The 16082-nt window shown below is 44.1% G+C and overlaps 1 protein-coding gene across 1 annotated transcript in view; it reads left to right on the forward strand.

The window, feature by feature from the left end:
* Positions 1 to 16076, forward strand: part of SLC18B1 (solute carrier family 18 member B1) — a 57272-nt gene extending 41196 nt beyond the window's left edge. The window contains exons 6-14 of the mRNA XM_004702161.2: positions 265 to 421; positions 8107 to 8243; positions 9888 to 9989; positions 11470 to 11561; positions 13021 to 13116; positions 13834 to 13908; positions 15158 to 15251; positions 15351 to 15400; positions 15663 to 16076. Coding sequence (XP_004702218.1) covers positions 265 to 421; positions 8107 to 8243; positions 9888 to 9989; positions 11470 to 11561; positions 13021 to 13116; positions 13834 to 13908; positions 15158 to 15251; positions 15351 to 15400; positions 15663 to 15729 — 870 coding nt within the window. The 3' untranslated portion in view covers positions 15730 to 16076. The remainder of the gene's footprint in view (positions 1 to 264; positions 422 to 8106; positions 8244 to 9887; positions 9990 to 11469; positions 11562 to 13020; positions 13117 to 13833; positions 13909 to 15157; positions 15252 to 15350; positions 15401 to 15662) is intronic.
* Positions 16077 to 16082: the final 6 nt, after the last annotated feature.

The raw sequence follows: 16082 nt of genomic DNA on the forward strand, positions 1-16082 counted from the left end.
TTTTTTTTAAATGAAAAGAAAAACATATTTCCTGTATTTAGAACTTTTATGGCTTCAATATGTATGTTTATGTTTTGGGTCCATCTTAAATTATCTAATTAATCTTTATTGTTACTTAATTTGATTATTATCGAACCAACTATTTCTGTGAAGCGGATAGAAATCTTATTTTCTTTCTTTCAGGTAGATCCATTAAGTATTGATTTGTCAACTTTTCAAATAATTGTATTAATTCAATATTCTTTCTTTTTTCTCCACTTTTAGGGAAGTCTTGAGATTTTTTCAGGACTCGGCCTAGTGCTCGGGCCTCCGTTAGGTGGCTTTTTGTATCAAACTTTTGGTTATGAGGTGCCTTTTATTTTTCTGGGAGGCATAGTTCTGCTGTTTGTTCCACTCAACATGTATATTTTACCTAATTATGGTAAGAGCACACTTAACTATTTATATTAAGAATAATAAATATAAGGATTTTTGTGCATCTGCAGGAGGTCAATTTTCTAAATAGTCATTTAAAAACACATAACCTTTTAGAAATGAAGAGGGTGAAGGTATACTGAGCAGACCATCAGTTTTATGTTCAACAATTCGCACACATTTGATTCATCTTGATCCCCGAGGGGAACATCCCCTGGCACCTTCTGTCCCTGTGTTTCCTGGTTCCTTTCCTTGGCCTTTTCCGAACACTTCTGAACTTTGTCCTTGAGTCAGTGCTGCCCTTTGCTCTCTAGTGGTAGATGATTGCTGAGGTGTGGGAACCTGCCTCCTGTTACTGGCCCCCTGACGGACCTGTTCTATTGTTTGACTGAACAGTGAGCACTGGGGCGAGTTCCTGGTCAAACCCTAACGTTGACTGAAGAACAGGCTTTCAGGAGTTCCCTCAGGCTCTGTCGGTCAGCCCGGACCACTTTATGATTCTAAGTTTTGTGCCCGAGTTTCTCCCCCTCCCCTAATTCAGAACCACCTCTTTTCGTTCCTCATAGAGCAGTTGGTAGTGGTAGGGGAGCACATCTAGGTCTTCCGGGCTGTGTGCCGTGGAGCATAGGCTCGCTTTCATTTTGTACAGTCACGGAGGGTTTTAGCGCATCCTGCAAAAACCTATTGGCTTTTCGGAAATGGTGTTGTAGACCCTGTTTATTTGCACTTCTATGCAGGGATCGCTCACTTTCGAAAGTGCTGTCTATGTATGCCACTACTTTAATCCTTGTTTTCAGTACCTGAGAGAAATTCAAAGAGAATTTTCACTTTTAAGAAATGAAACAATTCATTTAATAATTTCAAAAAGAAGAAAGGTGAAAAGCGAAACGTGTGTTGAGCATCTAGTTTTCAGCGAGCCACTACAGAGGCGCCCCCACCAGGATCAGGGAGAGCAGCCTGGCCAACCAGCTCCTTCCTGGGCAGCTGCCCCCAGGGGAAGCCTCCACGGAACTGAGGACTGTGTCTGGGAACCCCGTCTGGGAGTGAGCGGTACCTTAGGGTTTCTGTGTTGTTTGTGTGATCTGCGGTGGCCGGATCCTCAGAGCATTCTTCCTATAAATGAATATGAATTGATTCTTTGCTCTACGCCATTTCACCTTCCAAAAGCACTTTACTTTCAGGTAGCAGAGGGAGCCCGGGCATCCTCAATCCTCTCTGACCTTAGTTTCCAATAAATAACTAGGGTCTTGCAGCCTCTGGCAAAGGTCGTCTTGACTTCACCTAACCTTTCGCAGCGGTGTATGGTTCCAGCAGCACCAGCCCTTTTAAAGGAAGGCTGAGGGCAGTGCCAGGCCTCCCTCCCCAGTGCAACAACACAGTCAGGGGCCAGGACACAGCCAGGGGCCCAGCGGGATGCAGGCCACATCAGGTGGTGATGGGAGTCACCCTGACTTCCAAGCATCATGCCCTGCAGGTGTGATGAGACTCAGCACACTCAGTGAGGCACAAAACAGGGTCTACACCAGGTATTTCAGCTTCAGGTGTTACGGCTCCTTCTCTCCACAGGCCTTCAGGAATTCTAGTTATCATAAGTAATGGAGTCCTTGTGTTACGGTGGTTACCCGTTGGGCTGTGGTCTGCATGGTCTGTAGTTCAAAGCCACCACCAGCAGTTCTACAGGGGATAACCCTGGGCTTTCTCCTTCCTCCCTGTAAGCATTTACAAGCTCTGAAACCCACAGGGGGTGCAGTGAGTCAGCAACTAACAGTTGACTTTTGATCCTCACCAGGTTGCTGGGCAACAACAGAGCTAGAGAATGAATGGAAGACGAGATTTTGCGGGGCAGGAGAATGTTTCGTTCAACTCGCACTGCATCATCTGAAGGGAAAGGGTTTGTTCTGGGCCTAGAAACCAGGTGCCATTCCAACAGTTCCAACTCCTGGTGACCCCATGTGTATTGGCGTGGGACTGTGCCCCTTAGCTGAGTTTTGGGACGTAGATCGCCAGGCCTTTCTTTTGAGATACCACTGAATGGACGCTAACCTTTGACGCTTTGGTTAGCAGCCAGCCAACATATTAATCTTTAGGGGTTTAGTTAATGGGTGGACCTAGTGCTTAGAAGTTACATGACTAGATGCTGGACTGGCCCCACCATCTGAGATGCCGGGAGGTTTGCCTGTGGACCTGACCCTATTTCCTGCTCCTACCTGCCTCCCACCTCTCTGTCCTGCCTCCCACCTCGCTGTTTGACACTCCTTGTTATTCATTTCCATTCAAACCCAGTGCCATTGAGTCAATGCCAACTCATGGTCACCCCTATAGGGTATGACTGCCCTGTGGCTTTCTGAGGACACAGCCTTGTCTGTCTCCCATGGTGGTTTCGAACTGCCGATGTTGTGGTTTGCAGCCCAATGTGTAACCAATATGCCTCCAGGGCTCCTGTCATTTGTGTGAACATGCAGTTATAATCAAATTTCACAGGGTTCCAGGTAGCCTCATTGTTACAGAGTCGTTTGAACAATGCTGTTTTTCTACTGAAGAATCTCCTCTTGAAACTGAATTTTAAAAAGAAACTGATTTTAAAAAAAACCTTCTAAATTACTAACAGAAGCCCTGGAGGCACTGTGGGTTAGATTGCTAGCCACAAGGTTAGTGGTTCAAAACCACCAACTGCTCCATGGGAGACCGATGAGGTAATTGGCTCATATAAAATTAGACAACCTCAGGGCCTTATTCTCAACCTTCCTGATGCTGCGACCCTTTCATACAGTTCCTGATTTTGTGGAGAGACCCCAAAACATAACTTTATTTTCATTGCTACTTCATAACTATAATTTTGCTACTGTTATGAATCGGGTGACCCCTGTGAAAGGGTCGTTCAACCCCCAGAAGGGTGGCGCCTCCCCAGGTTGAGGACAGCTGCCTTTAGAGGGTTGCTACAAGGCAGAATCTCCCCCATGGCTATGAGAATATGGATAACAATAAACCATTCATATAGATGCAGGTGTGGCTATTAAGAATGGCTTTGTTTAACTGCTTGGTCATCTTAGCGAGCTTGTAGATAGGAGCTAGAATAATTATGCACATTTTTTTTTGTTTTGCTAGCATTGCCAGGATGTGATCTTCCACACTGCCTAGCTCGCTGACATACCTGTGGACAGACTGGCTGAAAGTCACCCTGGGCCCCTCACTGTCCGCCATCCTTTAATCAGCTCATTAATCTTCTCAAGTCACCAAATTCCCTTTTCTGTGCTGGTCCAAGGAGTCCTGGTGGCACAGTGGTCCCCCATTGGGCTTCAAACCACAAGGGGACATCTCCAGCTGCCCCGAGGGTGAGGATGGGGCTTTCTACTCCCATAAAGAGAGCAGTCTCAGCAACTCACAGGGGCTCTTTTACCCTGGCCCATAGGGTCGCTTTGAGTTGCCAACCACTCACTGCCAGTGAGTGAGCTACTGATCCAAAGAAATCATTCTAATTCACTGTGACCAACAACTGCTTATTAAGAGTCTTACGTTTGTGAAATGGGAACTTTGTCCTGAAAGCCGTTAGGGTCTGTTTAAGCAGAGGAGTCGCATGATCTGGACCAGCCTTCCCTACATCTACTCGACCTCCCCTGACTTCCTCATTGTGCACACGCCATTGGTGTTACTGCTTCAGGGAAGTTTTCTTGATCCTCAGACTAGATGTGGAGTAAGTGAGACCACGGTGCCCAGCTTTTCTCCCGCCCCCTCACATTTCAGGGGTGCCTCCCTTTCCAACTAGACCCAACACAGTCATGACCTGCCAGAATAGACCAGACTTCCTGAGGAGCAGAGAGAGAACTTCAGTAGCTTGGAAAAGCTGCCCACACGGCTCTGCCGTGTACCTTAAAGTTCCCCTTTAAATTCCCATCACTTGAGCTTCCTCCCAAGCTTCGTAAAACTTGCTGGTTTTCACGGGTGGTGCTCTCTCTCCTTGGTGTGGCTGTCGCTCTTCCCCACTTGTACTTTAGGGACCGTTCATGCCATAATGATACACCTCATACCATAAACCCACAGCAATTTCTATATACGTCACTGATTAAACACCTGCAATGTATATTTTAACACAGACTATTGACCTGAGTCTTCGAGTTGTCAGGTAGTGCAACAAATGATTCATTTTAGCTCTGTTGCTGACGGAAAGTTCGGAGGTTGTAGGCTACCCAGATGGCCCTCGGAAGACAGATTTTAACAAAACCAGCCATGGAAAACCCTGTGGAGTTTAGTTCTCCACTGACACCCGTGGGGCCGCCAGGAGTCGGAATCCCCTCTGGAACATCTGGTTCATTCACATCTCCACTGTGCAATTCAGAATTCACTGGAGTCTCCCCGACAGCACTACCACACTGAGCCACACGGTGGCACCTGTGCCCTGTCAAATTGTAACTGCCTTGATTGTGGTTTGAACAACTTTCAGAGTTGGCTGGTAATTTAGAAACCAACACCCCAGGATAACGTTTTCCCTTATCTCATGGGACAGTCTAAGTTGCAGCACTTAAAATAATTTTACTACATTGTCTGATGTTTTAAAAACATTGCCCTTAAACCTGAAAGGAAAACAAACCCCTGCCGCTGTGGAGTTGGTCTGGACGCCTGGGGGTCTTACAGCACAGAGCGGAACTTCCCAGTGGCGTGTCCAGCCTGCTGCCCTGCTCTCCCGCGGAGCAGCTGGTGGCTTCCGACCAGACCTGCAGGTTAGCAGCTGAATGCTTTCACCACTGCCACCCAGGCTCCTCCCATGAGAGCCCATGGTTCATTAAGTCCTTGCTGCATAATAGATTCTTCTGGGGTCCGCAGGAGACACGAGGACGCTTGTACTGAGCTAGGACCTCCAAGCACTTCCGCCTGTGCATTCACGCTCTCCTGCGGCTGGAACAAGATGACCACCAAGTGGAGGTCTTTGATCAACAGGCATGGATTGTCTCACATTTCAGGAGTCCGGTGGTTTGCGATCAGGGTGCTGGCTTGTGAATTTCTTGTGGGGCTCCCATGCTTTTCTGCGACCTGGTAGCTTCTGGCATCCTTTGGCTGGCAGCTGCTTCACCCAGGACCTCCAGCTGTTGTGTCTCTGCTTCTCTGCCTCTTCCTACTTAATGACAGGACTCAGATGGGGTTAGGATGCCTTCTACTCGGGTGTGACTTCCTTTTACCTATAATTACCATAATATCATAATCAAAGACTCTTTCTCAACAAAGTCATGTTCATAGGGACCGGCGATTTCACGGGGCCCTGCACTATGGGGTCACTACATATTTCTGCTATGTGATCTCTTCCCTCTGCCTGACACCCCCTTCTCTGTGTCCTGTTCCTCAGATCTCAGCCCTCCAAGTGCTCTCCCTTCATTTCCTCAAACTCAGGATTTGACTTCTGAGTCTTTGAATATGCCATTTCTGGATTAACGAGCCTAGAATTCTTCTTTCTCCTTTATTTGCTCATCTCAAACGGATTCTTTCACCCCCAGTTTAGAGCGAATATCTTTGGGGAAGCCTGTCCTACATAGCACTTACTTGAGCACATGTGCGTGCATGTGTATATGCATATGCGTGTGCGTGTGTGCGTGCGTGCGTGCGTGCGTATGTGTGTGTGTGTGTTTTAAGTTAACCTTCAAATATGCTTTACCAGGCAGCCTCCTCTCCCTTTCTGTTCCCCCTTTCAACTTCTCAGCAAGGAAAAGGTCTGGTCTGGGTTTCACTCCTTTCCAAGGTCCAGCATTTGATACAGTGTCTGGTGCAGCAAATGTTTTCTCTATTAAATCAATTGGAAGGTAGAAAAGTCCCACAACACTACTAAGCAATATAAAGTGGGATATATTTGTGAGGATAAATCCAACAGATTTGCTGCAACGTCATCGACACCGTGATTAGAAACAAAAATATCAAGCTGTGAAACTATTGCTTCTCCACTTCTTCTTCCATCTCGGCCTGTACATTTCGGAAGGTGTGGTTTCCATCTGTGGGTTTTGGGGAACCTTTCCACAAAGAACTCTGGACACTTTGATTAATGCCACATCCTCATAACCGGTTCAATGTGCATGACACTTAAGTCTTGACAGTCCCTCCTTGAAGTGGTACTCTGGCTGTACTTCTTCGAAGACATATTTATTTGTTCTTCTGGAAGTGCATGCACGTTCAGAATTCTTGGCCAGTAACACCATAATTCAAATGCATCAGTTCTTCGGTGGTCTTTCTTATGCGTTCTCCAACTTTCACAAGCACACGGGAGAACTGAAAACCCCGTGGTGTGAGTCAGATGCGCCTCAGTCCTAAAGTTGACATCCGTGTTCTTCAACACTTTTAAGAGATCTAGGGAAGCAGATTTGTCCAATACAGGGTGGAATGCGCTGCTTTGATGAGCACTGGTGGTGGGTCCAAGTAAAACGACAGGGTAGGACTGTACAAATGTGAGGTGTCTGTGGCCTATTACAAAACCGCTTTCCACCACGGGTCTGTGAATCTGTCACTCCGCGGGGGCTTGTGTGTTGCTGGGATGCTGGAAGGTATGTCACTGGCATCTCAAATGCCAGTAGGGTCACCCAAAGTGAACAGGTTTCTGCAGAGCTTCCAGACTAAGAACAGACTACAAAGGAGGCATAGGCGGTCTGCTTCTTAGCAACTAGTCACCGGAAACCCTATGGATAGCCTCAAAACATTGTCACCTACTGAAAAGCTCACAAATAGAAGCAGCACATCGTCAGAGACGGTGCCAGAAGATGAACCCAACAGGACAGAAGGCACTCAAACTATATCCGAGGAAGAGCTGCCTTCTCAGAGTAGAGTCGACTGTGATAACGCGGATGGGGTAAAGCGTTCAGGGCCTTCATTTGCTGCTGGGGCACAACTCAAACATCAGTTAATAATCAGACCTGGGAATGTACAAAGTATGAATCTAGGAAAACTGGAAGTTGTCGAAAATGAAGTGGAATCATAAACATTGACATTCTAGGCATTCCTGAGCTGCAGTGGCCTGGGAATGGCCATGTTGCAACGGCAAAGCCCATGGTTCACGATGCTGGGAATGACAGAGTCCAGAGGAGTGACACTGCTTTCATCTTCACAGTGGACACTTCGAGGTCTATCCTTGAAGTACAATGCTGCCCGAGGGGAAGATATCTATCTGAATACAAGGACATCCAGTCAATACAACTACCAATGTCTTCTATCAAACATACCATCGGGATAATCGATAATTGTTGGCATTTGGAATACAAACGTTGGAAACAAAGAGGAAGGAACAGTCATTGGAAAATATGGTGTTGGTGAGAGAAACAAAGCTGGAGCTCACGCGGTACAGTTTCAGAAGACCAATGACTTCGTGGTAAATGCCTTTTTTCAACAACACAAACAGTGACCATATGTGTGGACTTCTCCAGATGGAATGCACAAAATCAAACAGTGTATTGATCTGTGGGAAGACCCGCTGGAGAAGCTCATTATCAGTAGCTCAAACCAGGCCAGGGCTGACTATGAATCAGACCATCAGTTGTTCACAGGTGAGTTCAGGTTGAAGATGAGCAATTGAGGGCAAGTCCATGAGAGCCAAAACACGATCTTGAGTCTGTTGATTTTATACTGAGACCTTTTTTTAAAGACCTTGCTGGTTTTAGGTTTGAAAGTTAAGAGTTTCATTACTAAGAATTTTTTTTTAACCCCATTTCATTTTTTTGGCCCCAGACGCTGATCCTAGTGAGCAGTCATTCTGGAAACTCATCACTTTGCCCAAAGTGGCCCTGATAGCCTTTGTCATCAACTCGCTCAGCGCCGGCTTCGGCTTCCTGGACCCGACACTGTCTCTCTTTGTCTTGGAGAAGGTAAGCCGACCAGAAAGCTCTGCCGTGCAGCCCAAGCCAGGAGAACTTACTGCCATCGAGTCGATGTGGACTCATGTCCATCCTGTGGGGCAGGCTAGAACTGCCCATTTCTGAGAAACCCTGTCTGTCTCCCCTGGGGCGGCTGATGGTTTTGAACTACAGACCTTGTGGATCGCAATCCAACAAGTAACCACTGTGCAACCAGGGCTCCTGCTGCTACATAGCAAGTTGATGTTATTGTTGGCTCTCTACACCACAGGTAGTCCTCTGTGGGTTTTCAAGACAGTAGCTTTTCATGGATATAGAGAGCCTTTTTCTACAGCCTTTGTAGGCTGGTCATTGTGAACTGCCCATGCGTGATCACAGCTATGCAGCAGGGCTCCCCCAGGGCAGAGCCCAGGGAACTAACTCTGGGGGTGTCTCTCAGCCACCTTACAGGATTGCTGAGCGTCAGAATGGACTGGAGGCCACAAGACAGCAACAAATGTTGAGAAATACACGAAAGTGCTATGATTTAGAGACTGGAAAAAAAAATTAAATGTTTAGTATGAAATGCTACTGAGACAACAATCTAGGTCTTCTGACCTTGGGTTAGTTTTCCTGATTTGCTTGTTGTTGTTTTTAATATTTTTAATTGGCATATACATCACATAGCATGCAATTTATTTCTTCAATCATCTTAAGAAGAGTTGTGCAACTATCACCACAATCAGTTTCAGAACATTTTCCTTTTTTTAATTAAAAGATCATTTTATTGGGGGCTCTTAAAACTCTTATTACAATCCATACATCAATTGTATCAGACATATCTGTACATATAGTGTCCTCGTTCTTCTGTAGACATTTACTTTCCTTTGAACCCATGGTAAAAGCTCCTCTTTTCTTCCCTCCCCCCAGTATTTTTCTCATGCTAATTAATAGTTGTTAGCTCCCCATGCTTCCCACAAAGGTAAACAGGAAGCAAAAACCAGCAAGCCAAAAAAAAAACCCCTAACAACAATAACAAAACAGAGAGAACACTCAAAAAGAGAGCAGAGATTAAAAACTGAAAACAGCTCTAACAGGGTCAAAAAGGGAGATCAAATGATAAGGTATTACATTTAAACAAAAGGCATCTGCCGCAATTGCCTTTATAATGCGCTGTCTGATAACAAGGCTGTTCATGTCCCTGGGCTGGTCAGAGGGGATTTACCTGAGGCTTATTCCATGTGGGGACCCTGCAAATGGATTTTGGGCTTCCAGGGATGTGTTGAGAAACACAAAAAAGTGCTATGATTTAGAGACAAAACATTGTATGTTTAAGGTAAAATGCTGTAGATGTTTAATATAAACTTCCACAAGAAGTCACAAGATAGGAAGTTCCATGATTGGCTTCAGTAGATTCTTGGTCAAAAGCAGTACTGGAGACAGGACAGAAGGAAAAGATGGCTATTTATTCAGTAATGGGAAATTTAGCTGTGGAGATTGATGTTTGCACAATATGATTGCTGTGATTGACCTTTCTGCATTGTACATAGGAAAAATATTGAAATGACCAATGTGTTATCTGTATTTTTATAACGATAAGAGAAGAATGTGAAAATATAGAAACAATACTTCTTTGAAATTAACAACTATGTAATTGAATTCAATTTTTTTTAACAGTTTAATTTACCAGCTAGCTATGTGGGACTCGTGTTCCTGGGCTTGGCGTTGTGCTATGCTATTTCTTCACCACTGTTGGGCCTTCTGAGTGATAAAATGCCAGTATGTATACTTAACTTATATCGATACACGTTTGCATGCTTCGTGGCTTCCCAACTGTCCCCCTGCCCCCCAAACTCCGTGGGTCCATGGACTAGATTGGCATCGTGTTGCAATGAGAGAGAGGTTCCGGTGTCTCCCAACCTGCATCACCCTCCGAAGACTGACTTTTACCTGCTTCGTTTGGGAAGGAGGAGTCTTAAGTTAACCATGGTCGAAAATGATTCTAGTATACATCTTCAAAGAAAAAAGAACCCTTTGTGTCGACTTTGCAGAGGAAAAATGACATTCACCTTCAAGTTGGGCAGAGCCCCAAAAGGAATGAAGGAAATGGACTAAATTGAGAGGTGCTACTTTGCAAGGAGATGGCTTAAGCTTTCTGTGAGAGTCAAGGGTTCATCATGCACATGTGCATAGCTTGTCCCATAAGACCCCTTGTCATCCAGTCCCTTGGCCCATCAGGACCCTGTGGGACAGAGAGGAGCTGCCCCCGAGTCTTCAAGACTGTCGTTCTTTACAGGAGCAGGCTGGCACATCTTTCTCCTGGAGAGCAGCTGCTGGGTTTGAACCACTGGCCTTTCAGTTTGCAGCTGGGTACTTAACTGCACTGCCAATCACCCACAGTCACCATATATCCCACACATATAGCCATCCTGGTAGAAAACTATTTTCCTTTAACTGGGTCAGAACCATTAGTTCTAGTTGACTAGGACCCCTAGTAGCATAGTAGTTACTCATTGGGCTGCTACTCTTGAGGTCAGCAGTTTGAAACCACTAGCTGCTTTATGGAAGACAAGGTTTTCTACTCTTGTGAAGCTACAGTTTCAGAAACCCACAGGGCAATTCTGCCCTGTCCTATAGGATCATGAGGGATGTTCTTTTTGTTTGAGGCTCTTTTTTGAGTTTACAAACTAGTGCTTTTGGTCAAAACTCAGACTTGTATGGCTTTATTGCTTGTTTTTCATTTGATTTTCATGTACATTTAACAAGAGTTATATTTCACGGGGATTGCTTTGTAATTCCAAGGGATCAAAGGCCAGTGCTTTTAGCCTTGTTCACAGGCCACAACCCAATATAACTGAGCAGCAGTCACAATCCTGTGATTTTTAAACGACTATACTCAAGTGCTTATTAAGGAAGAAATTTACTCACAATATGACTTGTCTGGGAGCTTGAGCTACTTGAGGGGTCAGTTTTAAAATGTGGAATTTGGTATTTAAGTCGTGAATAGCTCACCATATGAAAAATCTGCAATCAATCCTTGGCCGTTTTAAGGGACGCCCTTCTGCTGACTTGCCTCTTGGGGAGCAGTTAGTTAGTGCCACACTGCCCCGTCACCCTCTACCCATTTTCCCTCTGAGAGATGTATTTCCTTCAATACAGCTGGGTTTTGGAATAGTGGTCCTTTAATAGTCCGTTAGCTTTTGTAATGGAGAGTTTTGACTTGTAAAGCTTTCTATGGACGCTTGTTTCTCTTTACCAGTATCTAAGGAAATGGTTTCTGGTCTTTGGAAACTTAATCACAGCGGGGTGCTACGTGCTCTTAGGACCTGTCCCAATCTTGCACATTAAAAGGTAATTTCTTTTCTTCTTCTGCATTTCTGGACAAAACACCTTGAGTTTTGTTTGTTTGTTTTAATTGGTGTAGTTCCGGGAGGGCTTGGTAATTCGATGGCTTGAGCCTTTGTGCTAAATAATTACCATCATCTAGGACAACCCTGGTTTCTTTTTCAGACGTATTTTTCCTCATTGCAAACAAATAGCAACATGTGCTGTATGAAGTGAGAAAAAAATGCCTATTTTGTGTCTCATGTGTATAGGCTTTTGGGTTTTTTGTTTTAACAGCCTGTTGCTCCTTACCATTAGCCGATCATATTTATTGTATATGTGCATATATTTTTCTATTATTTTTTTTCTATTTGTCCTGGCTCCTTGAGACAGGAACCCAATCTGCTTTTTGTTTCTATGCCTCCCTTAGCGTTCAATAAGTGTACGCATTTTAATTATAATTTATTTACTAAAAGGAAGTACGCTCCTTAGGTTTTTTGGGGGGTACTTTGGGATTAAAGCATGATGTCAGGGAAAAAGCATAACTCTCCATTTTTATTCAGACTTACTTATTATGATTCCGAATTGACTTGAAGGCCGTGTGCTGAGCTACTGAACAAACAAAACCGCTTAATTTCCACAGCCGCCATTGTCTTATGTGTAAAAGGAGTTTATGAGCCCAAGGGTGTATTGTGTAACATCCCAGGGTTGTTACAAGAATTACGTGTGAAAAGCAAGGTAGAAGAAGTCCTGATGGGGTAACGCATTGGACTGCTAATCTCAAGGTCAGCAGTTCACATCCACCATCCACTCCTCCCGTTAATATTTATAACTGTGACATTCAAAGAGCAGTTCAATCTGTAGGGTCACTATGACTCAGAGTTGACTTCATGGCAATAGGAAAGTCCTGTATGTGAAGTAACTCTTTTACCTTTTACCTTCACCTCAACATTTTAATTTATTTTCTAATCAATCCAGTATCAAAGCCAAGGGAACAGAATTGATGGTATCCTTTTGGCCAACTCAGAAGGATTTGGTTTGGTGAGAAGATGGCAGTATATATAAGGAACAAAATGGTGCTTTAATGAAATAAATTGTATCTGGTGGTAATGAAGATTCTTTCCTCAAAGGCACCCAGACTGTTGGATTCTGTTCACAGATAGGTCCTATCAGTGCTGCCTGGGTGCTCACCTCCCAGGAAGAGAACCAGACCTGCTGCCATTGAGTGGACTAAGTCATCAGCGCCCCGCATGCGTCCAAGTCACAATGTGCTCCATGGGGCTGTCAAGGGCTGGTGTTGGGGGAAGTAGATCACCAAGTTCTTTTGAGGATCCTTTGGGTGGACTTGAACCTCCACCTCTTCAGCTAGAGGCTGCACCATCCATGGGCTCTGTCAGGAAGAGACCAGTTATTAAACTCTCATGACTGGCCTTTGAAATGCTAACTTTTTATTTTTATTTTTTAAATCTCAACAACTCATGTGCAGTCAGCTCTGGCTGCTAGTACTGGTGCTGGTTATCAACGGCATCTCTGCTGGGATGAGCATAATTCCAACTTTCCCGGAGATTCTCAGCTGCGCACAGTAAGTGACTTCGGTTGTTTGAATGGCTGTCTTCTAAAGGATCATGAACTTTCTTGAATTTCTCCGTTTGAGGGGACCGGGGAGGGGCCCATCATCTAAGATATTTTTGTCCTAAACATTTCACCTTCAGGATTTCATATCTCAGAGTATTTTGATTAAAGTAGTATCAATTATAAGACAGTATTATAAATAATACTATATGGTAATGCTCAAACTGTAATATGTAAAATGGGCCATGCACAGTGGCTTGGATTGTGCCATGGTGTTTATTCTTAGTTTGAAGCCAAAGCCAAATGGAAAGGCTTCAACATTGTTGCTCTCTCATGGAGGAGATCCACAAAGGCACCAGATGTCTATCTCTAGGAAGTCATAATGGTTAATGAGACAATCAGACATGATGACGAAAATGTACGGTTGAGAATGGGGAATCTGGCTGGGCAGTAGCTGGATCCTAGAGAAAGAAAACCCTATCTCTGTATTTATACTATATCTTATAGATGCCATCAGATTATTTTTAGACAATCATAGCGTAAATGTAATATGGGAAATCTTTAAAACCAGATAAGCATTTTTTAATCTCAGAAATGGATTATGTTTCTGCTGTGGGCTTTGTCCAAAGCACCCCTGGTTTATCTTCATTAATTGATCACACAACACTCTTTCTTGCATGTGGGCTCCCCTCTTAGTCACCATGGATACACTTTTTTATTTTTACAGTGAAAATGGATTTGAGGAAGGACTGAGCACTTTAGGACTGGTGTCTGGTCTCTTTGGCGCATTGTGGTCCGTTGGGTGAGTGGTCTCGAATTGTATTCAAACCTGCAAGATAGGAAGCACGGTCTGCATTTGAAAGATGGGAGATGAGATGTTGAGACGTCAGATACATTTTTGCAAACAGTTCATTCAACAAGGGCACAACCTTGTTTTCTCTTTTTTTAAGGACAGACTTCTAATCCCTACTCTTTGACTTCAAAATCAGTGATTATAAAATCATTTTCAACACCTGATCCAAATGGTCTTCCATACTTTATTTCAATTAAGTTCCTTCAACAGTGTTTGAAATAATTTATTAACTCAATCATTTATTTTTCACGCTCCACTATAGTAGTGATGAGTTGGGTGGTAGCAGCCAGGTAAGCAGTTCACAACCACCAGCCGTGCCTTCAAGGCTGGGCTTTCTACACCAGAAAAAGCTACAATTTCAGACGCTCAACAGGGGCAGTTCTGCCCTGTCCAACAGGGTTGCCAGGAGCCAGAGTTGACATGAGGTTTTTGTTGGGTTTACCATAACAGAAGGAGCCCTTCATTATTTGGGCCGCTAACGTGAAACTCAGCGGTTCTACTCTACCAGCAGCTCCATGGGAGAAAGCTGAGGCTTGGGCTCTCCTAAACATGGACAGTGTCTAAGACCGAGGGAGCACTTCTCCTCTCTCCCATAGGTGTGTATGAGGTGGAATTGACTCAGTGGCTGTGGAGTTGGCTTTCTTTCTTTTTTGAAGGGTGGGGGCAGCAGAGAGGTAACTATAATAAGCACTGAAGCTAGTTTCCATTGGTTGATGCCAACACATGGGGAGCTCGTGTGGCCTTTTGGAGGCTCATCATTGCTAGACCCTTCTTCTGAGGCAGGTTTGAGTCTCTGGGTGGGTTTGAGTGTCAGCCTGCTGGCTAGGATTGAGCTTTCACCATCCAGGGACGCTTTAATAACTATATACTGAATTAAGTTATTTTAAATATAAATACTGAATAAACTATATTTCATGTAGAGAATAGAGAGCTAACTAAGCTTCCTTTGAAGTATCTTTTATTTTCCATAAGGTACCAATTTTTCCGAAACAGTTATAATTTTACACATGTTTGAAAACTTCCGTGCTTTATTATTACCAGGTAAAATATTTTTCTTTTGCCCAAGCTATGTTTATAAATGGATATTTTATTTAAAATTCAAAATGTCAATTTGATGAAGATTTATGATGGAAGGATTATATAGCTTTTAAGAGCTAATTCTGTTTTGACTATTGAATACTCATCTTGTCTTTCTTAGTGCTTTTTTAGGACCTACCCTGGGAGGATTTATGTATGAGAAAATTGGCTTTGAGTGGGCAGCAGCGATACAAGGCCTGTGGCCTCTGATAAGTGTAAGTAGCCGGTCTTTTGTGTGAATGTTTATTTTATTTATAGAGAAATTTAACTTACAGAATTATATTCATTAACTAATACCTTTAATTGTGTTAAAGGGACTATCAATGGGCTTATATTATCTACTGGAACACTCAAGGAGAAAAAGGTATGGTCATCTCTCATTATTTGTTCCTACTGTGGGAGTAGCACACACACACACACACACACACACACACACACGCACGCACACACGCACGTGCGCGCGCATGCTATTTTGCATAAAAACCTCTAGTCAGAGAGGTTCTGAGCACTCTGAACCTTAAAACCTCGCAGGTGCTTTTAAGGAACTATTTGGGTGATGTAGGTCTTGGGTGTTTGTTTCAGATGAGAACTACTAAGGTGCTCTTGTCTTCCTTGCCTCCCTGTAGATCTCTACCTCTTGGCATTCCCAGCACAGAGGAGGAACGGACCACCCTCTTGTCTAATGAAATCTAATCCTCTGAATCCTGGAATGATATGAGTCTGGGATACAGAACCTTCTGATGTTGTGCATTACAGCTGGTTTTCAGAATCTTAGGCATCAGCTGCATGGATCAGACCCCAGGACCATGCAACGTTCAGGACTAGGCACACTTCGGATTACCCATACTCTCATCGTCAAAGCTGGCCTGGGGAACCCGCCTTAGTTGAAAATTAAATATCAGAAGCACAGTGGAAAACCACACAAGGCTATTGTTAAGTGGCTCAGCTTTTCCTTGAAGGTGTTGTTATTGACTCCACTTGATCGGCTGCTTCTTCTGTTTACCTTTTATCCTAAGTGCACTGATTCTGTAAATGTACTTTTTTTT

Source organism: Echinops telfairi, unplaced genomic scaffold, assembly GCF_000313985.2.
Source record: "Echinops telfairi isolate 266 unplaced genomic scaffold, ASM31398v2 ScPeMD7_3533;HRSCAF=4204_0, whole genome shotgun sequence".
NCBI lineage: Eukaryota > Metazoa > Chordata > Mammalia > Afrosoricida > Tenrecidae > Echinops > Echinops telfairi.